This window comes from Helianthus annuus, chromosome 16, assembly GCF_002127325.2.
Source record: "Helianthus annuus cultivar XRQ/B chromosome 16, HanXRQr2.0-SUNRISE, whole genome shotgun sequence".
Classification (NCBI taxonomy): Eukaryota; Viridiplantae; Streptophyta; class Magnoliopsida; order Asterales; family Asteraceae; genus Helianthus; species Helianthus annuus.
In genome coordinates this window covers 12,726,284-12,751,496 of record NC_035448.2, presented here as the reverse complement: position 1 = coordinate 12,751,496, position 25,213 = coordinate 12,726,284, and the positions used below count along the sequence as shown (strand labels likewise).

Genomic DNA, 25,213 nt, shown 5'->3' with positions numbered 1-25,213 from the left:
TGCTTACAGGTACTTTTCTCGTAAATAATATATTTGCAAGAGTACTGTTCGATTCTGGCGCTGACAAGTCCTTTGTAGACCAGAAATTTTGCCAACTACTAAATATGCCAATCAAAACCCTAGACGTAAATTACGAAGTAGAATTGGCAGACGGCACGATAGAAACCGTCTCTACTGTTCTAGAAGGATGTGAAATATCCATTAGGAACCATTCTTTTCCTTTATCTCTACTTCCTTTCAAACTTGCGGGTTTTGACATCGTGCTAGGCATGGACTGGTTATCCCATAACCAGGCCCAAATCATTTGCGGCAAGAGGCAAATAGTTTTAAAAACTCCGAGTGGTGAATCTCTTACCATTCGAGGTGATACGCATTACGGATTGCCCGAAGACGTATCTATGCTGAAGGCTTCAAGGTGTTTAAACAGAGGCTGTGTAATTTACATGGCTCAAGTGATAATTGAAGAACCAAAGCCGAAGATCGAGGATCTTCCTGTCATTTCTGAATATCCTGAGGTTTTTCCTGAAGAACTACCTGGTTTGCCACCAGATAGACAAGTGGAGTTCAGAATCGACATCATTCCTGGAGCAGCTCCGATAGCCAGAGCACCTTACAGATTAGCGCCAACGGAAATGAAAGAACTAAGGACCCAGTTGGATGAACTGCTGGCGAAAGGTTTTATCAGACCTAGTTCATCTCCCTGGGGAGCTCCTGTCCTATTTGTAAAGAAGAAGGACGGATCGATGCGGTTGTGCATCGACTACCGAGAGCTGAATAAAGTTACCATAAAGAATAGATATCCTTTACCAAGGATCGATGATCTATTCGATCAGCTGCAAGGAGCAAGCTACTTCTCCAAGATCGACTTAAGGTCGGGCTATCATCAACTAAGGGTCAGAGATGAAGATGTACACAAGACTGCATTTAGGACTCGCTATGGTCATTACGAGTTCCTAGTGATGCCTTTTGGGCTCACAAATGCACCGGCTGCATTCATGGATCTCATGAATCGCGTTTGCAAACCATACTTGGACAAATTCGTCATAGTCTTCATCGACGATATCCTTATCTATTCCAAGAATCAAGATGACCACGAGAAGCACCTCCGTTGCATTCTCGAATTACTACAGCGTGAGAAACTCTACGCCAAATTCTCGAAATGTGAATTCTGGCTAAGAGAGGTTCAATTTCTAGGACACGTTGTGAGTGAGCGTGGTATCCAAGTGGATCCCGCCAAGGTAGAGGCAGTCATGAACTGGCAAGAGCCAAAGACGCCTACCGAAATCCGTAGCTTCCTGGGATTAGCAGGATACTACCGGAGATTTATCGAAAATTTTTCGAGGATTGCTGCGCCCTTGACTTCCTTGACCAAGAAGAAAGAAAAGTACATTTGGGGCCCGAAGCAGCAAGAGTCCTTTGAAATACTGAAGCAAAAGCTAAGCAACGCACCTGTGTTAACCTTACCGGAAGGTACAGATGAATTCGTGGTTTACTGCGATGCATCACATACAGGCATGGGGTGTGTGCTTATGCAGAAGGGCAAGGTGATTGCCTATGCTTCAAGACAATTAAAGGTGCATGAAAAGAATTACACCACCCATGACTTGGAGTTGGGTGCCGTTGTATTTGCACTGAAGTTGTGGAGGCATTACCTTTATGGTATTAAATTTGTGATTTATACTGATCACAAAAGCCTCCAGCACCTGTTCAACCAGAAAGAGTTGAACATGAGACAACGCCGTTGGATGGAAACCCTGAATGATTATGACTGTGAAATCAGGTACCATCCTGGCAAGGCGAATGTGGTCGCCGATGCATTGAGCAGGAAAGAAAGGGTAAAACCCATTCGAATCAATGCCAAGAGCATTGAAGTTAAAAATAATTTGATTGAAAGGATTTTGGCTGCACAGCGAGAGGCTGTGTTGGAAGCTAATTATCCAAATGAAAAACTGGGAGTAACTGAGGAGCAGTTGACTCTTAGCAAGGATGGAATCCTAAGACTGAATGGACGTATATGGGTTCCAGTATACGGAGGACTACGTGATGTTGTTCTCCAGGAAGCCCATAGTTCCAAATACTCAGTCCATCCTGGTGCTGATAAGATGTACCAAGACTTAAAGGCAAATTATTGGTGGATAGGCTTGAAAAAGTCTGTAGCCGCCCATGTAGCAAAGTGCTTGACTTGTGCTCAAGTCAAAGCCGAGCACCAAAAGCCGTCTGGTTTGCTACAACAGCCTGAACTTCCCGAGTGGAAGTGGGAATGCGTAACTATGGACTTCATAACCAAGTTACCCAAAACCAGGAAAGGAAATGATACAATATGGGTCATAGTCGATAGGCTGACTAAATCAGCTCATTTTCTACCCATTAAGGAGACGTATAGCTCCGATATGCTAGCCCAACTTTATGTTGATAAGATTGTAGCCTTACACGGCATACCTGTGTCTATTATTTCCGACAGGGATACTAGATACACGTCACACTTCTGGAAGGGTTTCCAGCAATCTTTGGGCACGCGTTTAAACTTTAGTACGGCTTACCATCCACAGACGGACGGACAAAGTGAACGTACTATCCAAACGCTAGAAGACATGCTTCGTGCATGTGCGATCGATTTAGGTGGTAACTGGGATAAAAATCTACCCCTGATCGAATTCTCCTACAATAATAGCTACCACACCAGCATAAAGGCTGCGCCTTTTGAGGCATTATATGGTAGGAAATGTAGATCGCCTGTTTGTTGGGCGGAAGTAGGAGAGGTCCAATTATCGGGACCAGAGATTGTTTTCCAGACTACGGACAAGATTGTCCAGATCCGGGAACGTCTCAAGGCTGCCCGCGATAGGCAGAAGAGCTACGCTGATCCAAAGCGTAAGGATTTTCACTTCGAAGTAGGTGAAAAGGTATTACTTAAGGTGTCACCCTGGAAGGGGGTGATGCGTTTCGGCAAGAAGGGCAAGCTGAGTCCGAGATACATAGGGCCTTTTGAGGTCATTGAACGAGTCGGATCAGTTGCCTATAAACTAAACTTGCCTGAAGAGCTCAATGGAATTCACAATGTGTTCCACATCTGCAATCTCAAAAAGTGCTTCGCCGACGAATCGTTGGTGATTCCACACACAGATGTGCATATAGATGAGAGCTTAAAGTTCATAGAAAAACCTTTGTCGATTGAGGATCGACAGGTAAAGAAGCTTCGCAGAAAGCACGTACCGATTGTTAAAGTTAAATGGGATGCTCGTAGAGGTCCTGAATATACGTGGGAAGTCGAAGCTACAATGAAAGAAAAATACCCCTATTTATTTGAGTAAATCTCGGGTCGAGATTTATTTTAAGGGGGTGAGGATGTAACACCTCGAATTTTTGTGTCCAATGATGTGTTAACACGTGTCATTTGTTTACACGTGGCATCTATAATAAATAAAGGACTAATTTTGACAAACCTTGAAAGTATATAAATTCGAGGGTTATAAATGTCAACAAGGGTAAATATACTGTATAGTATCCCTAAATAATGCTTAAACCTTCAAACGAATAAATTATACATCGTACAAATATAAAACGCGGATGAAAGTGAGAGATTACAAACTACAGGGGTTAACTGTGTCAACATGTTTAATAATACCTCTGAGTGACCCTTTAACGTCCCAAAGACTTTGTAACGATATTATACCCTCACTAAAATAATATATATGAATTTCGCGAAGTTTCGATATGAGACGAGAAAGTTACGATCGAATTCGTAGAAGAAGGGTTAAAAGCGTCAACAGTGAAAGTTAAGGCTTTCCAATATAATTAATAAATAAACCGGGGACTTAATAATGCGGGTAATTAACACGAGGCCCCTATCGGTAAATAACCGAGGGCCAAACCGCAAAGTTACCCCTTCAGAACCGAAAGGTCAGGTGAATCATTACGAAAGATTTCGTTATTAATGGCCCGATTCTGTAATCATTATAAAAGATTTGAAAAATCCTGAAATTTTAACCTTAGGCGACCCGCGTGAAGGTTAGGGATTAGTTGAGGCGGGCCGCGAGCCTCCTCTATTTCGCGTCTGATTTTTGAACTTTAGGCGACCCGCGTTAAAATGGCATGGAACTCCCATGCGGGCCGCGTAAAGTGCCCAGATGCAGAAAAATTGTGTTTTCTTGACTTTTGGAGCTTGTGAACGATCATGCACATAATTATGGGGCATGGGCACCCTATGCTCAACCCATAACACTTAGGGGACACCTACCATCACCTCTGGTCTGATAGTAGTGCTTGCAATGATCAATATGGCTTGGCATTTGGCTATAAATAGCCATGTTGTAGTTACAACATTCACACAACTCAAACAACTTCCATCTGATCATTCTAAGTGCTCCCAAGTGTTCTTCTCTGCTCCATATTCAAGTCCTAACTTCTGTAAGTTGCCTTGATCATTCATACTTCAGTTTACGCTTAGTATTTAGTTAAGAACCAAACCGTCGTAAGTATGGTTTGACTTTAAAATAACTCAGTGATGGTTCAGTCTTATGACGAATCAAAAGTAGTTTTGAGTTGGTATTTATGTGGGTATTAAACCTCTAAAAGGGTTCCCCCTGATCACCACTCTAACTATGTCAAATATCGAGTCAAACGTGCGGTTAAAAAGTCAACAGAAAGCTATTTTGGCGATTTATGCATAATCTGTAAGATATATGTTATGGAACCTGTTTTGATAATCATAAAACATGATAATAAGTATATAAACATGTTTGCGCTCGTTTGAATCGATCATTTGCTATATAGAACCGGTTCGGAGCCGAAAGTCGCAAAAGTTTGACTTTTGCTTTGACTTCAGTTCTGACCCGTTTTAGTGAGGTATAAATATACCTTAGGACTCTCTTAGGACCAGGTCACATGTTGGTATACGCCTCTGTGGTCGGTTCCTGAGTTATCCGAGTCTTTTGCGCAATTCCGTCATTCGCCTAAAAGTTGACCGTAACGGCCTTTTAAAATTAAAACGAGTATTTCGGACACGTGAACGGACCAAAACCTTGCTTGATAAATTATAAGCATGTCCCTAAAGTTTCACGTCAATCCGAGGTCTAGAATGAGAGTTATGCTAAAAGGCGCACTTTTAAGAAAGTTTTGTATTTAACGGCGCAATTAGCATAACGCCCATCTAACCCAAGTTTTCGTCACCAAAACTTTTACCCACTGTGGTAAAATAATATTTTGGGAATTTTAAAGATTTTTAATAATTTTTACCTTGCTCATAACCTGCGGTTATGGCTACGGTTCGGTAAATACCGAATATGCCCTTTTTGGCCAAAACGGGAGTTCTACAAGGTCTTTTGACCCGATTCCAGTTGCTACTGGTTTTAAATAATAAATAAAGTATTTTAAGCTTTATAAGCTGTTCGGGAAACTCAGATTTCCTGTAGAACTCGAAAATCCCTTTTAAAGTCTTTAAAATGACCGAAAAGCCCCTTCGGGGCATAATATAAACTTAAACTCGTTACGGGCATTACGGAAGGTATCCTACTGATACCAAAATACTTTTAAGGCATATTGACTTAGGAAATAAGCATACGACTCTTATGGTTAACCGTTTCGCCTATTTGCGCACACGGTACGGCCCACGGAACTAGTTTTCGTGCAATAGCCGATATGGGTCAAATTATATTATTTGAACCCCAAAACCAAGAGTATGAACTATAAACCCATATAAAACAAATCTCTGAACTTGTTGGGTCCAAATCATACTCCATTCTCGGTTTTCGCCTCTTCGTGCGAATTAACCATATCTATATATCGGAATCAACCGGTTTAAGCTACGGCTAATACAAGGACCGTTAGGATTCTAAGAGGTTAATTAAAACCTTCGTTCCAGATTAGGAGCCCCAGTAAAAGCTATCGGTGACTTGATCTAAATTAAGGATTAATACTTGCAAAGGTAAATACTTTTGACTTATTTCCCCTATATGGGCTTGGGTTACGGTATATTAATACCGCTTGATTGAGCATTATATAATTCCATCGCTTAGGTGGTTAATTGATTAAATATGATTGGCTCATTTAAACAGTTTTGTTGCTTATAAGCCTTTGGGGGGTTTAATGACCGTTGTCCCGGATATCCTTGGCATCATTTTACGAAATGGCCACGACCATCGACATCCCGGTGTAGGCGTACACCCGGTATAAAGTGTCGACATTAAAACTAAAAGACGTAGCCGTTGGTTTCTGTACTACGGTTTTACGCAAACGTGGTGTGTCTATAAATCTTTAACCCGGCAAGACCCAGGCTACTGAACGCATAAAAGAACATGTAAAACGTTCACAAGATCATTATGAATTTTCCCAAGTTATAAAAGAGTTTGTGCCTTGTGCATTCAAATCAATTTTAATAAACATTTTCAAATGTGTCAGTTGAATGTATTTACCAGTGTAAACTGACGTATTTTCCCCAAAAAGATTAAGTGCAGGTACCTAAACGTAATTGGCTGGTATTAGCTCCCTAGCGTCGGGATAAGCCTCGCAAGCTTGATTGCAGTATCTAATGGAACAATACTTTATCTGTATTTACGATCCACTGTGGATATTCAACTTCTGTAATACATTTTGATATTACAATCAGAGGTTGAAATTATATATTTAAATTATGCTTCCGCTGTGCATTATATAATTGTGTGGTTTGACTATATTGTTGCCAACATCGTCACGGTAATCCCCCACCGGGCCCACCGGTGAGACACGTGGAAATCGGGGTGTGACAAACCGGTTGAACCAGGTTGTACCGAGCGGTTCAACCGAGTGTTAACTCTGTAATTTAACAAAATTACAACATCAACTCAAAAGTTAATCCAAAAATGCATAATTACATATTAAAAGATAATCCAAAAGATAATTGAAAATCATTCAATTTTCAAACAAGCTCTTTTAAATGAAAGTGTATAATATGTTTAAGCCATTTGAGTGTTGAGGCCATGTTTGGATGAGCTTATTTTATGTCTTTATGACTAATTGACTTTTTGGAAAGGAGTTTTTATGAAATGGTGTTTGGGTAATAAGATGAAAAGAAGCTTTTAGGCATTGAAAAAGAGAAATGAAAAGGTCACTTGATTGTGACTTTTCCAAAAAGGAGATAAGGATGTTAAAAAGTCATTAAGGAGAAATGGAAAAGCTCATCAAGTTCATGATCGCATAAAAAATGAAATTCACTATTATCGCTATTCTCATCAACTAGATGATAACTATTTTCGTTTCATACAATATTAAATAAGAAGTTTTAGTTACGAATAATTATAATATATACAAATTATGTAAGATAAGTAACATTTATAATAAAAATAAGTAACAACCCAAACTAAAATAACCTTGGGCTGGTACCGGTATTACGTTTCAAACCGGTATACCGGATTTTACCGCCGGTACAAACCTTATGCCGTTTCACTTATTTACCGGAGTGTTTCATACCGGATTTACATCTGGAAACAGTAATACCAGTATAACCGGCTGATATTTACCGGTTTTTAAAACACTGGTCGGAATGGTATTGTGCATCTTTTATGTGTTTGGTTTGGTTGGTGGTTAGAATTAGTCGCTTGTGAATGTGATAAGATGGAATGAATTGATAAACCACATGTTTTGAGCTAAAAACCTATACATTGGGGACAATATATCTCAAGTGTGGGGATGAAGTGAAAAGTGAAAAAAAAAATCTTAAATGGTTTGTTCTTAAGTGATCTAATCGGGCACGAAAGCGACTGTTCAGTACATGCCAGTTTGTTCCAACTTGTTTGGGTAGAGGTCCTTAGTCATGGTTTAGTCTTTGAGATGTAGAATGAACCGTTTTCAGCAATTGTTTTATAGAAAATGGGAAAAACTTACCTAACTAGGGGTAACAAGCTATTGGCACAATAAATGCATGACTTTGGACCTTAGCTAAGACATGATAGGGGCGGTTGGAGTATTTGTTCGGTTTGTTATAGTGTTTTGAACGGATTTGCTTGCGGGCAAGCAAAGATCAAGTGTGGGGATGTGATGGAATGGTGTTTAACATGTTTAAATGATTAACTTTATGAGTTTTTATGTATTTAAATGTGTAGAATTGAATAACTACGAGAAGTTAATGTTTTGTAGGTAAAATACGAAGATTGGACGTGTTTCGGGGAAGACAAATGGAATGAAATTGAAGATCTTAAGATATGGAATGATTGAGGGCTGAATTATGAAGACGTGGGAGAAAACGGAGAGGAAATCGGACTTAAAACGAAGAAGTTATGAAGAAAACAATGTTGTGAAGAATCTGTCAGCAGTAGGCTACGCTTTCAGCCTGTTCTAGCGTAGCCTACGGTGCTGGGTTACGAAAATTGATTAAAAACATGTGAAAAAATAGGGTTAGGATGTCTTTTTCATTCTGAACTTGGAGGCACGACTAGAGGGACGATTTTTGGGGTTCTTCTTGGAGTTTTTCCATCATTCCACATCACTTAATCATCATTCCATCATCAATCATGCCTTCCAACATCGAGATTGAAGATCAATTCACAAACATGAGCGGCTAAACCTCCCGTGATCATCTCCGGGACTAGGGTTTGTGTTAGACTTTGGGTTTATTTATATTTATGAACTTTTGGATTAAGATTTGATTAATCATTCGGTTAATCTATCTTATTGCTGCTTGTTTTCGATTAAACGATTGCTTGATTATCGTAGACACAAGTATTCATCAGTTATTTGGTTTGGTTATCAACAATTGGGATTAAATTCTAAAGTGTCATTGTTCTTAAACCTTTAACCATTGAATTGGTTGATGTTTATGAAATCTAGGATTGGTAATTAATTAGATTACTATTCAGTTGCATCAATCCTTCGGTTTCGATCATGGATCATTGCAATCAAATATATTGTCCGTTAATCAAAACAAGTTTTCAAATCATGTCTATGTGATTTCTAATTGGTCGTAACTAAGTAACCTGATTTTCTGCATAACCTGAAAACCCGGAGATTGGTCCGTTTTTCTCATTATTGTTTACAAATCCAACTTTACATTTGTTTTCGTAATTCTCTCAAAAACTGCAAAAAGCAATTAGTTAGAAGTAGATAATAATTGAAACAACGAACTTTTACACTTTCCACTGATTCCCCGTGGATTCGACACCCTACTTGCCCTTTACTAGTAAAAGGTGAATATGACACTTTAATTATATTTTTGACCGACCTTACGACATTAATCAAGAAACACATGAAAAAAAGATAAAGTAAATTAAAAAAAAGTCAAAAGTAAAACAGAAAAACAATCAAACCAGGGCATGAATCCAAATAGAATCCACACTTTATCCGGATGTAATAATATAATGAGTATAGAAAAAGTGACACATAATAATAATCTTCATATGTTAATAAATAAAAATCTTTTTTAAACACGTGTCACTTTCTTATGGTTTCTCACCTTATTTTCCTATTTATCTCTTATATTAAATAATACTACAAATTTTAAACAAAGATTAGATAAGAATAAATATTTTTTTCTATAAATAATTTTAAACAAAAATTTAGATGAGGATAAATGTTTGTCTTTTTATATAATCATAAAGTTATATCCCGAGTATTATGAGTAGAGTTATATGTGTTTTAGATGCATTATAATGGTTTGAACTCACCATTATAGTCGCACAATTCTTTCAAATGTCAAATCTAGACAACTTAGTTTCACTTATTTAATGTTAGGCGTACTGTTATAATTGGTTTAAACCCATCATTTATTGCACACTGCATCAACATTTAGAAAGAACATCATTTTTATAACAATTCTATAATCCATTCAAAGAGAATTTAATTCTCGATTTTACGTTATAATTCATAAAAAATGATGAAATATATTAAAACCTGGGGATCGATCTCCATCTTTTCGTACCGTAAACTGTCTTGAATACAAATTTGAGACCAGTGTTTTATGAATGAATAAACAAATAAGCAAGAAGATGCATAAAACTAACTAAATCATTGTATCCCATAATTTGGATGTATCATAAAACAGGATTCAACCATATGTAATATATATGTTTTTTACCTAATAATAAATAAAAAAAACAAACTAAAATGTTATAATAAGTAAATAGTAAATCAAACTATGAGATACAATGCTAACCTCAACAAATAGTAAGACAATTTGCCCATGACTGAAATGTGTAATGACACTACCAAGCATCCCGTGAAAGTCGTACATGGCTTCATGGACCTCGTATATATGTTGAATGTCACTCTACGTTTGTCTCCTCAAAAATCTCTTGCAGTGGAGACTAATCACACATTTAATAATAGTGGTGGTGGTGGTAGTGGTGGTGGTGGTGGTGGTGGTGGTGGTGGTGGTGGTAGGATATAATAAAAAGTTTATTTGGGTAGAAAGACTTGAAAGTAATTTTGACCATCTATTTATTAATCAATGGCTAAAATTAAATGAGTGAAATTGAAGAAAAAAAACGAGGCGCGTGAGTTTGTCTAGGGGCATTCTAGTCAATCCAAGACAATAGTTTATCTCTCCTACAATCCCCCCCCCCCCATTTTTAAACGTTAATAACTCTTTCATACGACATTATTTTTTTTATAAAAACTGCACAAAAAACGAGCGTTTATTATCTTTAAAACGAGTATACTTTGTTATATTTTCGAAAAAAAAAATCGAAAACCCAGTTGCGTAAAACGCAATGGATAAAAACCATAAAAATGACTTTTTTCTAAAACGTAATTGACAAAAAACACAAATAAATATCTTGTTTCTAAAATGCAATGGACAAAAAACACAAAAGAAATGTGTTATTTCTAAAACGCGATGGCTGAAAACACAAAAGAATGATTTTTTTTTTTCTAAAACGCAATGGACTAAAAACACAAAAGAAAGTGTTAATTTTTTTCTAAAACGCAATGGACTAAAAACACATAAAAATGTGTTTTTCCTAAAACGCAATAGACAAAAAACACAAACGAAAGTGTCTTTTTTCTAGGGCTGGCAATAGATATCTGTATAAGGGGCTGTTTGGTAGCCTTTTAATGACCATTCAGATGCTACATCTTAATGGTTTAAAACCTCTGAATGAATAAGAGGTAACCTTAAGTCTGAATGGTTAAGAGGTAACCTCTGAATGGTAAATCATCACATGTCACATTCTTCTACCTTCTCATTGGTAAAATTTTAATGGTTCCATTAAGAGGTAGCCTCTTAATAACCATTCAGAGGCTACCAAATAGCCCCTAAGACACGATTAAACCTATTCATTGAAAAAGTACACTAGTTGGTTTTTTACTTTTTTTAAAAATAAATAGAATTAGGAGGATACGATCAATCATTTCTTCTCCTTTGTACATAAAACATACAATTGTGTTATAAACATGAGATATAGAGTAGTTAAACAAGTTGTATTCATGTTTAATACTTACGTTATTCGCGTCGTCAGAGACATGTTAAACCCGATAAGACACGATTTGCCAGCCCTACTTTTTTCTAAAACGCAATGGACAAAAACACTTTAAAATGTATTTTTCTAAAACACATTGGACCAAAAAACACATAAAAATGTGTTTTCCTAAAATGCAACAGACAAAAACACAAAAGAAGATGTTTTTTTTTTCTAAAACGAATGGACTAAAAACACATAAAATGTGTTTTACCTAAAACGCAATAGATTAAAAACACAATAAAATGTGTTATTTCTAAAACGCAATGGACTAAAAACACGATGAAATGTGTTATTTCTAAAACGCAATGGACTGAAAATAAATAAAAAAAAAACTATTTTTTCATTCCTTTGTAAAACGCAATGACTCAATTCAAAAACGCAAATCGTAAAAATGCAATTCAAAATTTTCTTACATAGATCGAAGTCGATTTCTTCAACGATTGACGAAATTTGAATGCTAGAAACACTTATCAGCGATCGAATGGAACAAATCGAGTGATTCGCTTCAAAATCACGGGAAAATGAGATATTGTATAAAATTAAACTGGGTTTCTTCAAAAAAAGTTCAAGAACACGTTGATTGGGTGTTTGAATTATTGATTGGTGACCGAAATCGCACTATAATGTAGTGATTATTGAGATAGAAAGTGAAGAAAACGTTAAAGATGGTGGGTTTTGAAAATGTTGGGTTTTGAAGTTACAGAGAAAGAAGAAGGGAGAAGATTTTGATAGAATTGACTAAAATACCATTCCCCTTTATTTTTAAATTTTGTCACATATCATAATTCTATTGCTTCCTATCATTCCTAGCCAAAATAAACTTCATATTTGATCATCTTCCAATAATAATAATACCTCACAAAATTGTGAAAATTGTCTCACAAGGATTTTCTCCGATATTTCAGAAAGTTATCCACGAATCATACGAAATGTCGTAAGCTAGTTGAAGAACGAATTGTGGATGTACACTTGTCTAAAGCCATGAAATTTAGTTTACATCTAATGTTTTCCCTTTACGAAAGGTTGGAGACTCATGCGAAAACAGCGCGAAAACACATATATGAATCATACGTGGGATTGTCAAAAAAATAATCGTGCACCAGACACTTATTAGCAGCAAGGGCGGATCTATTAACGACTTAGGTGCCCGGGATACCCCTCAATTTTCTTGGCAAAGTGCAAAATACCCCTGAATATAGCGTAAAAAAAAAAAAAAAAAAAAAAAAAAAAAGAAAAAAAGTTTTTCTCCATGTTTTATGTAGGGTAGTTTTTTTATCCCCTTGAATTTTTCTTCTAGATCCATTACTTATTAGTAGCTTCATAATCCCGCATAATTCTAGCTCGGGTTGGATCCCTTCCAAACCACACAATTGATCACCTCATCTTCAGCTGATAATGAAGCAAAGTTACTTTAGCATTACCTATGTTTTGATCCACCTCATCTTGACTACCTCTTCGAAAGTGATGAGCCAAAGCCCACCACAAGGAAGATTGAGCCACCGCCTAAGCCTACAGCCATTGTACTCGATGTGCATTTCATGATGTAACGAAGATTGAGAATGTGATCGATCATATTCATATATAGAGCTCTAAACAATCCATTTTTTGTCAATGGTTTAAGGGCTCAATGAATAAGGTGCCACTATGATAGATATTGCATACGTATTAGTATATTATAATAGTATAAGGGGGGATAGTGTAACTAATACTTATATAAATAAGGCAATAGTCATTTAGTATTGGGAGAGGAGATAATTTAGGAAGTTGTTAGGCTCTTGTGTTAGCATGAGAAGGGCATAGCCCTGGACCACTTCGGTGGCGAGTAATTGTATTACCTTTTTCAGTTTTATCAAATATAATTACAGATTTACCTTCATCATCGTCATTTAATTCTGTTACCTATCACTGGTCCGACCTGCCATTGCTCTACTTCCATCACCTTCTGCTTCAATCAGATCTATATTCGTTTTCGGATCTGTGTTTCAGTCGGATCTCAGATCCAATTTCCGCCTCAACATCGTCTCAGATCCATTTTCAGATCCGTCAGTTCTACCTCCATTTCGTTTCAGATCTGCTTCAATTTCATCCTCTGTTTCGATTTCTGCTTTCAATCGTTCGATTTCTGAATCTATTCCCAGGTTCCTTATCGTATTTCATTTCCGATTTATTGTCCATTGCTCGTCTCAATTCACTGTTAATTTCCGATTCCATTTTCACGTCATTTTCCGATTTCAATTATGGTGAATCATAATGCTCGTTTGGATGCTCATGAGCAATTGATTCAGAAACTTCAGGGCGATTTGACCGCTCAGTCTTCGCGTTTGGATTCCATAGCAGCGGCTCTAGAGGCGGATCGTTTGGAGAATTCCGAGTTCCGTAAAATGATGGCGGGTTTTGTACGCCAACAGGAGAAGAAGATGGCAGATGACGGGTCATTCGGCTCTGCAATTTTCGATTCCGGTGGGGGTTCTCAGGGTCCTTCGCATAGCCTTCCTTATGCGGTGAAGAAGGTGAAACTTCCAGAATTTTGTGGTTTCGATCCACAGGGCTGGATTCAGAAGGCTAATTTGTATTTTGACATCAACCAAACTCCGGACACGCTGCGCCTCCGTCTCGCTCAGTTGAGCATGAGTGGGGTCGCTCAACACTGGTTTACGGTGCTTAAACAGGTACATGATTCCCTTACTTGGTCTGATTTTCAATCAGCGTTGTTACAACGATTCAGTGGTTTGGAAATTCACAATCCGTATGAACAACTAGCCACCATTCAACAATCGGACTCGATTCATGATTACATTGAAGATTTCGAGTATTTGTTGTCTTTGATTCCTCGTTTACCAGAATCTCAGACTTTAGGATATTTTGTTGCTGGTCTGAAGGAGGATGTCAAACAGCGGGTTCGTTTACATCGTCCAACTTCGTGCATTGATGCCATGTCCTTGGCTAAGGATGTTGAATTGATGCTTCGTCCATCGGATTCCTACTCCTTGCGGTCTCGTTTTCGGTACTATTCTCATGCTGGACTGTCATGGTCGGATCCCGGGACCGGGCCTCGGCCGTTGGGTACTATGGTGTCCAAATTTACGGGGACTTCTGGCCCTACCAGTGGACATGTCAGCTCTCGCGATCGCGGTGTTCGTTCTCTATCTCGTACCGAGTGGGAGGAACGCCGGAAGAAAGGACTATGCTACAAGTGTGGACAATCTTATAGTCCTGCTCATAAGTGCCCGGAGGGAAAACTTCGGGTGTTACTCCTCGGGGATGATGAATCAGATGGCATTGAAGGATTGCATTTTCAGTTGGAGCATACGGACCTTCTGGACCAATAGAGGATTTCTTTCAAGACTTGAGGACAAGTCTTGTCTTATGGAGGGAGTATTGATAGATATTGCATACGTATTAGTATATTATAATAGTATAAGGGGGGATAGTGTAACTAATACTTATATAAATAAGGCAATAGTCATTTAGTATTGGGAGAGGAGATAATTTAGGAAGTTGTTAGGCTCTTGTGTTAGCATGAGAAGGGCATAGCCCTGGACCACTTCGGTGGCGAGTAATTGTATTACCTTTTTCAGTTTTATCAAATATAATTACAGATTTACCTTCATCATCGTCATTTAATTCTGTTACCTATCACACTAGGAAATCAAAGCAGTAATCACATGCCAAGAGAGTTGGTACTACATTTTTTAAGTTTGTTGAGATCTCCCCAAGATTTTGGGTTTGGTCATCAAGGATCACAAGACGACATATGCAAATGAATCATCATCGCCCATTTGAGTCGAGCAGATCAGAGACTTGGTGTTTTTTAACTGACCATGACTCTTCGGCAACTCCAGTGATCACCTACAAGAAAGACGCTTGGGTTAAACCATGTTCATTCAATTGGTTGCGTAATGCGTACAAGGTTTTGAGACCGAACTAACCTTAAAACCCAGTAGCATTTGATTAGTTTCTGAACTGGGATTAAACTTGCTGTGTTAGAGGACTCGATGGACAATGTTCTTCGGGTTGAGGTTGACCGTCTGCAACCACAAAAACACCAATCATGTGCTGCTGTATATGAACATTACAGAGCATAAAAAAGTACTATAGAATTCTTATACCATGGTTAGGAGCTGAATTGGCGGTGTCTTCAGCTGCAGTTGATGTATTCGTCATGTTCAATTCCAAAGACGATTTTCTACCTCCGGAGACCTGCATGTTAAACATTTCAAGATTAAACTAAAAGTCAAAAAGATTTTGTGTTTCTCAAATAGAATCAACTATGGTGGATGCATGTAATCACGATAATTTTTAATGTTTAGACCTTCAACACCATGTAAAAAATAGTTCTTATACAATCATAATTTGTCATACGCCTCGCTTGCAATATGCGCATATAATGTATGTGTGGGCCATCGGGGGCAAAAGTGAAAGTGCACTAGTTTTAATGTTATTTTACTAATTTCGTGAAAATAACGTTAAAAGCTGAGGACGGTTAATCATGCATCATGTGATGGCGTTGATAGCTGAAAGACAAAAGGGTACATGCACTAATCGGTCTTTGTCCCGATTGCTGAGTGTTATGTGCCTTATGTCCAAGGCTTGATGCAAAACTACTATCGAGCCGGGGGTCTCACTGGAAGCAGCTTCTCTATTCCTACGGGGTAGAGGTAAGGCTGTCTACATCTTACCCTCCTCAGACCCTACCTTTGCTTTGCTATTGGTGGGATTTACTGAGTATGATGATGATGATGACAATCATAATTTGTCAACTAATTACCATGACTATTGCAACTTCATGCAAAAGCACTACCAAACACCACCTCCTGTTAGGGATGTAAAAATGAACCCAAGCTCTAGCTTATATTGAAGCTCTTCTAATAATCGAGCTCGAGCTTGACTAGGCTTGCGAAACCTAAACGAGCTTCTTATTTATATAATTAAATAATATATAGAAGCTATAATCATAGATATATACAAACCATTATAAATATAAATAAACAAAACAATTAGAAAATTAATACATAACAAACAAGCTAGAGCTTGAAAATCTGTATTACTCGATTAGCTTGGAAATCTGAAATCTTTAATGTGTAATTTGCTTATCATCTTTAAGTGTTTGTTTTATATGGACTAACAATAGTGTTACTATGTAATTTGTAGTTAGCCATCGAGCTTCATAGAGCACCATGATATTATTATAACTTGTGACATGTAACTTAATCAAAAAATATCAAATGTTAACCTCATGGGATAGAGACATGTTAGAAGTTGCCGGAGTTTTCATATCAGAAGCAGCTGAGGTGGCGCCTGGTGTCTGGTGTTCAGGACTTCTTGTGGTATCCGTCATAATATGCTCAAAACCCTTTTTTCCACCGTCGACTACAACCCTTTTCCTGTTGTTCATAGAACCCAAATTAAACTAGATTATATATAAGTGAATTAACTTATCAGATACACCGGTTTGTTTATTATAACAAAATGACATTTTTGACCTTCTTAAATCATCAGCGGCTGGCTTCTTGGATCCTAGGTTGTTTGAGAATAAAACTCCACGCAGAGGCTTCCCATCTATAACCGTCTCAATTGTATAGCAATTTGTAATGCTTTTTGTGACTTTTGCTTGAAATGTTCTCTTCCCATTTGCGTTATGATATTCGTTCAAATATATGTTCTGTCCGTCTGCAAATTGAAAACGTGCACTTCAGCGCGCCAATACGACAACTAAAGCCACATAATTCAAAACAATAACACGTTCTAATTCGTACTTGGTGAAAACGGAGTATGAGTAGGCATTGACGTGCTAATCATCGGACTATCACACACGGGATTCACATTTTGCTGTTCTTGACTTTTCAGTCTTAACTGCTTCCTCAAAGATAACTTCTCCAACTTTCTTTCATCTCGCTCATTTTCAATTACAAACCCTAAAATTCACATCAGTTAGCATATACAAATATGCGTACATAGTTACATACACAAAACATAATTAAAACCTGTGTGTAGGTAGAACATGTCATCAAGCGCTTCAAGACTCTTATTGCATCCACCGATGAATACAAGAGCACCACCATGATGCGGATGTAAAGTGCTTCCCGCCATAGAAAATCTAGCAGAGGGCCCCACTCCTACTGTCATAACCTTGGTCCACTTAAAAGTTTCTGCACATATTTTATAAATATCAAGTACAAACACATATAATTCAAAGGTTTTGATTAAATTCAAAATATCATGCTAGATTTGAATAACGATACCAAGATCAAACATATATAAGTCGTCAAAAAGGTCTTCGGCGTCGGTAAAACCTCCAAAGACAAATAAGTTTTTGCCCAGTGCAATAGTTGTATGACCGGCTCTAGGTGGCAACAGCTCGCCATTGGTTACCAACTTTGTCCAGGTAAGCGTATCTACGAAGAAGAAATTACATATTATTAAGTCACTAGTATTTTGACCCGCCGTGTGTTGCGGCGGCGTCAAAAGGTAACTCGAATTTATACTGTCAAATATTTCACCCGGCTCGTTTCCGAACAAAAGTTACGTCAAAACGTATACCAACTGAAAACGCAGATAAAAAACACGAACACGTATTATATTTGACCTTACTCATTATCAAAACACTTTACGTCGAAACCTAAACCAACTTGGATTTATACCGACACATACTTAAAAGTAAGCATGTAAGAAAATAGTGTTTTTTAAGTTAAAGAGTGATAAACTTAAAACTTTATAAACTCGAGGGTGTCAAAATGAAATTTCACAAAGTTTTTAGAAAGTTAAGTAGGTAAGGTGGTATAGTGAATCTAGTAGTGGTCGGTGGCGTTTGACACCGACATTTGTAATTAAGATATTATAGAATATAAAATTTCAGATAAATCAAAGCCAGTGGTCAACAAAGTCAAACTTGAAAGTTGAAACCTGTATCAAGCATCTGAACATCGGACAAATAATAGTTCTGGGTATCTTCACCACCAATGACGATAATTTTGTTTGACCATGAGACACAAGTATGACTGTTACGCTTGGATGGTGGAATTCCCGTTGTTGCCACTCGTTTCCACACCATTGTCTCTGAAAAAAGAGGATATAATTGTCACATCGCGTTACAAATCTGATATCACGTAAAATGAAAAGATATACGAATTACAAAACACTAACCTGTATTTAATATGTATAGATCGTCAAAATATTCTTCAACGAGAGTGTCACAAGACTTGCCAGATCCCCCAAAGATGAATAGTCGTTTGCCGATAAGTGCAGCACTGTGTCCTTCTCGTGCTTCCGGGCCCTCCCCTCTAACAAACGGAGTCGTCCATGTATTTGTAGCTAAACATACATAACAAACATATCATTTAATTATTCAATTCATTCGACATTAAACAATTGCAAACGTAGACGGATAACACGACTCACATGTTTCCAAAATATGCAAATCATTAAGAGGTTTGTTTCCATCTGTGCCCCCGAAAACAAACAACTTATCTCCAATTGTTGTGCAGCTGTGGCTATCTCTAGGCACCGGCAGTGTGCCTTGCATATCAGGTTCACTCCATGTTCTTGTAGCTTAACAAGGAAAGATTAATAAGTAAAGGAGTTAATTACTGTTTTCGTCCCTGTGGTTTGTCAAAAATCACTATTTCAGTCCATTAGTTTAAAAATTGCGATTTCAGTCCCTGTGGTTTTACTTTCGTAACCATTTCCGTCCCTGTAATAACAGAATAAATGGATTGAAATGGTTACGAAATTGAGACCACAGGGACTGAAATGGTTATGAAAGTGAAACCATAGGGACTATCGCAATTTTTAAACTAATGGACTGAAATAGTGATTTTTGACAAACCACAGGGACGAAAACAGTAATTAACTCTAAGTAAAGTGAGCCAATTGTAAATTGTAATATATTGAAAAACATGTAAGGTATTACGTAATATTAATAAACTATATATAGGGATACAATAAAGATAATTCTATTCTACATACATACATTTAAGCACGCCCCGCTTGCGCTGTGCACATATAATGTATATATGTGTGGGCCCTCGGGGGGCAAAAGTGAAATTGCACTAGTTTTAACGTTATTTACTAACTTCGTGAAAATAACGTTAAAAGCGGGGGACGGTTAATCATGCATCATGTAGTGTTGTTGATAGTCGAAAGACAAGAGGGGTACATGCACTAATCGGCCTTTTTGCCGAGAGTTATGCGCCTTATGTCCAAGGCTTGATGCAAAACTACCATGGAGCTGGGGGTCTCATTGGAAGCAGCCTCTCTAGTCCTATGGGGTAGAGGTAAGGCTGTCTACATCTTACCCTCCTCAGACCCTACCTTAGTGTTGCTATTGGTGGGATTTACTGAGTATGATGATGATGATGATACAATACGTTTAAGAACTACATGTACAGTGAATTAATCTGATTGGCCAAAGTGGGCGGCCGTTATATATATTTATACATATGGAAACGCAGATTAACAAAAGAAACTTGGTGGTCTGTTGGTCAACGCATTTCCTTACAACCCAATCTACCTGGGTTCGACTCTTGTCTTTTCCTGTTTTCACAGTTTGTGTTTTGCAAAACGTGTTAGCCACTGCCCACTAATATTAATACAAGAAGGCCTATTCTAACATAGTTTATTTGGAAATAATAATATGGAAACCTGATTATCTATATGTTTGGTACTATACTGTTACGGTTTAAACGAAAAAAAGGTATAATTTTAATAACCTTTGATTCGATCAATAGTTTTATTTGGTTTGCTAGTACCATTTGCCATTCTTGTTGATAACGGAACGGTTACCATTATTCATTTGTATAGTTGTCAGTCGATATCCTTTTGGGTATATCACAACTTTTTCCTTTTGGATTTCTTTTTCAGTTACTATACCAAATGTCTGTACTGTAACAAAACGAATTGATACCGACCATATATATAGGGATACAATAAAGATAATTACAAAGAAAACCTAATAAAATCATGTCTCCGAATTATCCATGTTCTCAGAGGGAAAACGCCTCGCTGCCATTCAAGCGCTTCGACGACCATCGGGCGAGATTCCCAGATTTCAGCCAAATCCTGACAACTCCACCAGAATTCCGGAAATTCCGAGCAAACCGCCATATAAGATCCAGAAATGGCCTAGAACCAGCTAAACTAGCTCTAAACAAACATAAAACATGTCTAAAACCCCAAAAAATAACATGTTTAAGCTATGCGCCTTGCTTATCTCGGGCCCTAGTTTTTAAGCGCCTTGCGCCTAGAGGTGTACAGATCAGTTTTATTTTAAAACGGTCCGGTTTTTAACCGAACCCGTTTTTAAAAAAACGGGTTCGTTTTTTAACTGTTTTACATGGTGGGAACCAAAACTGGTACTAATCGATTCAGTTCGGTTAAAAACCGATTTGGGCCAAAAAAAAACTGGTTTTTTAAAACCGGTTTCGGTTTTTAAACCGGTTTTTTTGTTCAAGGATCCTAACCAGTATACTAACCGCCGGTTCGGTTCGGTTTGAAACCGGTTTTAAAAAAACAGTTAAAAAAACCGGTTTCGGATTTTTTTCCGGTTACGGTCCTAAAACCGGTTTTTTTGTACACCTCTACTTGCGCCTAGGCCCAAGGCTCACCGTTTACGCCTTGAGTGCGCCTTGTGCCTTTGACAACTATGCTAATTATGATAAACACAATCCTAACACAAGCACTTGAATCAGCTGTAAACACAAAATCTTGCACATTTCAACAGAAAATTCCCTTTAGCAATGTGTAACTGACTCTGTTTCACTACAATCAATCTAATTATCACACCCCACAACCCTAATTAAGCGTAATTTCTTTTCAAACCGAATGCATACAATAAACACAATTAAACAAACACTCATAAAAACTAAAACTTTTTACTTAAATCGATAAGGGGGGAACCTACTGGTGTCGTAAACGTGAACTTTATTAGTCTGAGTGTTGTCTTCACCGTAACCACCGAAGATATACAGCAGCTGACCACCGCGAACGGCGTTGCAGGTGTGGCCCCACCTCTTGCCTGGGCCTCCGTTGTGTATGTCCAGTTTTTCCCACCTCATCATCTTATTGTTATTGAGGGGTTACTGTGAAATGTGTGTTGTTTTGGTGAAATTAGGGCTAATGGCAGGGGTGATTGTGTTTGGAAGATGTTTTGATACGGATTTTGGATTGTGGGGAGGGGGAGATTTGGGTTTAAGTTTTAGGTATTTGTTGAAATATGTGAAATGTTGATGTAGGGGAGCTACAAATGATTAGGATATAATAAAAAGTTTATTTGGGTAGGAAGCTTAGAAAGTAATTTTGATCATTCATTTATTTAATCAAGGGTTAAGATTAAATGAGTGAAAATGAAGGAAAAAAAAGAGACGCGTGGGTTTGTTTATGGGCATTCTAGTCAATCCAAAGCAATAGTTTCTCACTCCTCCAATTTCTCCTCATTTTTTAAACGTTAATAACTCTTCCATACGACATTATTTTTTTATAAAGATTGCACCAAAAAAACGAGCGTTTTTTTATCTTTAAAACGAGTATACTATTGTTATATTTTCGAAAAAAAAAATCGAAAACCCAGTTGCGTAAAACGCAATAGAAAAGACTCAGTTGCGTAAAACGCAATGAAAAAAACCTAAAAAATGACATTTTTGTAAAACGCAATGCACAAAAAATACAAAGAAATGTCTTATTTGTAAAACGCAATGGTCAGAAAACACAAAGAAATGTCTTATTTCTAAAACGCAATAGCCTAAAAACACAAAAGAAACTGTACTTTCTAAAACGCAATGGACTGAAAACATATAAAAATGTGTCTTAACTAAAACGCAATGCACCAAAAACACAAACAAATGTCTTATTTCTAAAACGCAATGGCCAGAAAACACTTAAAATGTCTGTTTTCTAAAACGCAATGGACTGAAAACACATAAAAATGTGTTTTACCTAAAACGCAATGCACCAAAAACACAAAGAAATGTCTTATTTATAGAACGCAATGGCCAGAAAACACTTAAAAATGTCTCATTTCTAAAATGCAATGGCCTAAAAAAACAAAAGAAAGTGTTCTGTCTAAAACGCAATTGACTGAAAACACCTAAAAATGTGTTTTACCTAAAACGCAATGACTAAAAACACTTAAAAAAGTGTTTTTTTCTAAAACACAATGGCCAGAAAACACATAAAACTCTCTTATTTCTAAAACGCAATGGACACATAAAGCTCGACCCCAGCCAGGGGCTCTGCCCCTTGGACCCCGCCGAGGGCTACCGCCCCTTGGACTCTGCTACCAGGGGCGCTGTCACCGGACCCCCGCCAAGATCGTAAAACGCAATGACTAAATCAAAAATCTAGATCGTAAAAATGAAATTAAAGAATTTCTTACATGGATCGAAGCCGATTTCTTTAATGATTGATGAAATTTGAATGATAGAAACACTTATCAAATATCGAATCGAACGGTTCGAGTGATTATCTTCAAAATCACGGGAAAAAATGAGATTTTGAATGAAATTAAACTGGGTTTTCTTAAAAAAAAAAAGCTGAAGAACACATTGATCGGGTGTTTGAATCATTGATTGGTGACGAAAATCGCACTATAATGTAGTGATTATTGAGATAGAAAGTGAAGAAATGTTTGAAGATGGTGGGTTTTGAAAATGGTGGGTTTTGATGTTACTGGGAAGAAGAAAAGGATAAGATTGACTAAAATACCCTTCCTCTTTATTTTAAATTTTGTCACATGTCCTAATCTTATTGCTTCCTATCCTTCCCAGCCAAAATAAACTTCCTATTTGATCCTCACCCTTAATAAGGGTACTAATATTAACATATGTAAAAAACTTATTTACACATGGTGTATATAGGCCGTATAATGTTATACGGTTCATATAGAATTTAAAAAACCAACAAAATCTGTGCCAGCAGACTTTGTCAGTTTTTTTAATTCCATACGGGCCGTATAACATTATACGACCCGTATACACCATGTGTAAATAAATTACCTGGTCGTATACAATGTATACGAACGCTGTATACGGGCCGTATACTGTTATACGGCCCGTATTCTTCGAAAATTAGATTTTTCTCAAAGTATTTAAGGGATTTAAGGTGCCAATCACACTAGACGTTTTACAGTCATGATGTGGTCAAACCTTTCTAAAAGTAGAAAAAAATAAAACATTAACAAGTAACAAAGATTGAAGAACAAAAAGTCACGTCGTATGACTGTAATAAAACAGAAGCTATCAACGTGGGGTTACAGGCATGGTGTTATTCTTTATTTAATATTTACAGAATAAAAGGAAGGATGAGGCATTTGATGAGAGTTGTAAGGAGAAGTGTTGAGATAACGGACATCCATGAAGCTTAAAAAGAAAACTTGTGTTTCCCTCTCAATTGAATAGACAGACACTTGCTTCATAGGACTCACTTGAATCGTCTCAAAAGTACTGAACAACCGAACTAACAGCTTCGGTTTCATCAGCCTGTACCGAAGAAACCAAATTCGCAACAATGAGTCTGAGTCCATTGTTTTATCTTGAGTCGTCGGGAAAACTTTTCCTCAGGGGAGGGTGAGTAGAATGAGTCTGAGTCCATTGTGGTTCGTGAATGTTTCGAATCATCATAGAAGACGTGTCGGGTTCTTCTGCTAGTTATCGGAATGTTTCGAATCATCATTAAAATTAACAATGCGGTCTTCATTGAAGACGTAATTGCAAGACTGTTTGTCGGGTTTCCATTTCTCACACAGGGTAAAAACAACCCTTGATGTTGAAACCGGTTTTACTTCATGAAAAGGAAAGAAACAAATTTTTTTAGAGACGCGTTGGGATTCAATGGTTTATGAGTCAAAGTTAACATTCAGATTCAGATTCGGAAAGCGCATGATTTGTACTGGGTTTATTCTCTTTAATCTTTTAGAACGATCCTTGTTTTGTCATGTACATGCGTTTAATTCCCAACATCCTTGTTTTGTCACGTACATTTCGTAAGAAACTTTTCGTGCACTGAACCTAAAATTCAGTTGTGTACGCAAATTCACCATCGGTTTCTACAGCACAAGCACATACACCGATTTCCAGGAAGGGTTTAGAATGTTTGATGGAATGTTGGTTCAATACCAACTCATCTTTAGTAGTGTTTGTTTGAGAACCTGATTCAGATAAACAACGGTTCTCCAATTCCAGAGTAAGCAAATATACAACGGTTCTCCAATTCCAGATCAGTAATGAACGTTCAGTTGTGTACACAAATTTATCACCGGTTTCTACAGCACAAGCACATACACAGGGAGAATGTTCTCGAAATTGAAGGAAAATAAAAAATGGTTGTTGATGTTTTTCACTATCAGGATTTTGTTGGTTTGTTTCCAGGTAGGGTTTAGAATGTTTGAAGGAAACTTGTGTTTCCCATAGTCACAAACGATTTCGTTCAAATCAAGGGTCCCGTCATTACAACCACTTGTTTTCAATGTGGATGTAATGCAATGATTCCTCTCAATTGAATAGACAGACACTTGCTTCATAGGACTCACTTGAATCGTCTCGGAAGTACTGAACAACCGAAATAACAGCTTCGGTTTCATCACCTGCATTGTTTACCGTGAAATGCATCCTTACAGAAACCACTAAAGATGAGTTGGAAAATTGCATCAACTCTCCTATATCAACATACTCTTCTCCGGACGGTTGATAAGCCTGTACCGAAGAAACCAAATTCGCAACAATGAGTCTGAATCCATTGTGGTTTGTGAATGTTTCGAATCATCATAGAAGACGTATCGGGTTCTTCTGCTAGTGGTC

At 37.5% G+C, this 25,213-nt stretch overlaps 1 protein-coding gene across 2 annotated transcripts; it reads right to left on the bottom strand.

Moving 5' to 3' along the window:
• Nucleotides 1-13,206: 13,206 nt before the first annotated feature.
• On the bottom strand, nucleotides 13,207-21,641 carry LOC110915189 (rab9 effector protein with kelch motifs). 2 transcript variants are annotated; one of them, XR_002578801.2, is made up of 13 exons: nucleotides 21,325-21,597; nucleotides 18,825-18,974; nucleotides 18,570-18,737; nucleotides 18,330-18,482; nucleotides 17,669-17,821; nucleotides 17,411-17,575; nucleotides 17,183-17,341; nucleotides 16,910-17,096; nucleotides 16,660-16,810; nucleotides 15,536-15,626; nucleotides 15,356-15,454; nucleotides 15,060-15,275; nucleotides 13,207-13,325 (listed from the first exon to the last, which is right to left on the bottom strand). XR_002578801.2 is itself a non-coding variant. In XM_022159840.2 (12 exons), exons 1-11 carry the CDS (start codon nucleotides 21,479-21,481, stop codon nucleotides 15,396-15,398), a joined length of 1,593 nt encoding a protein of 530 aa, XP_022015532.1. In that variant the 5' UTR covers nucleotides 21,482-21,641; the 3' UTR covers nucleotides 14,977-15,275; nucleotides 15,356-15,395. The 2 variants fall into 2 exon arrangements, 1 of the variants encoding a protein (XP_022015532.1); XM_022159840.2 differs by lacking the exon at nucleotides 13,207-13,325 and having other exon boundaries at nucleotides 14,977-15,275; nucleotides 21,325-21,641.
• Nucleotides 21,642-25,213: the final 3,572 nt, after the last annotated feature.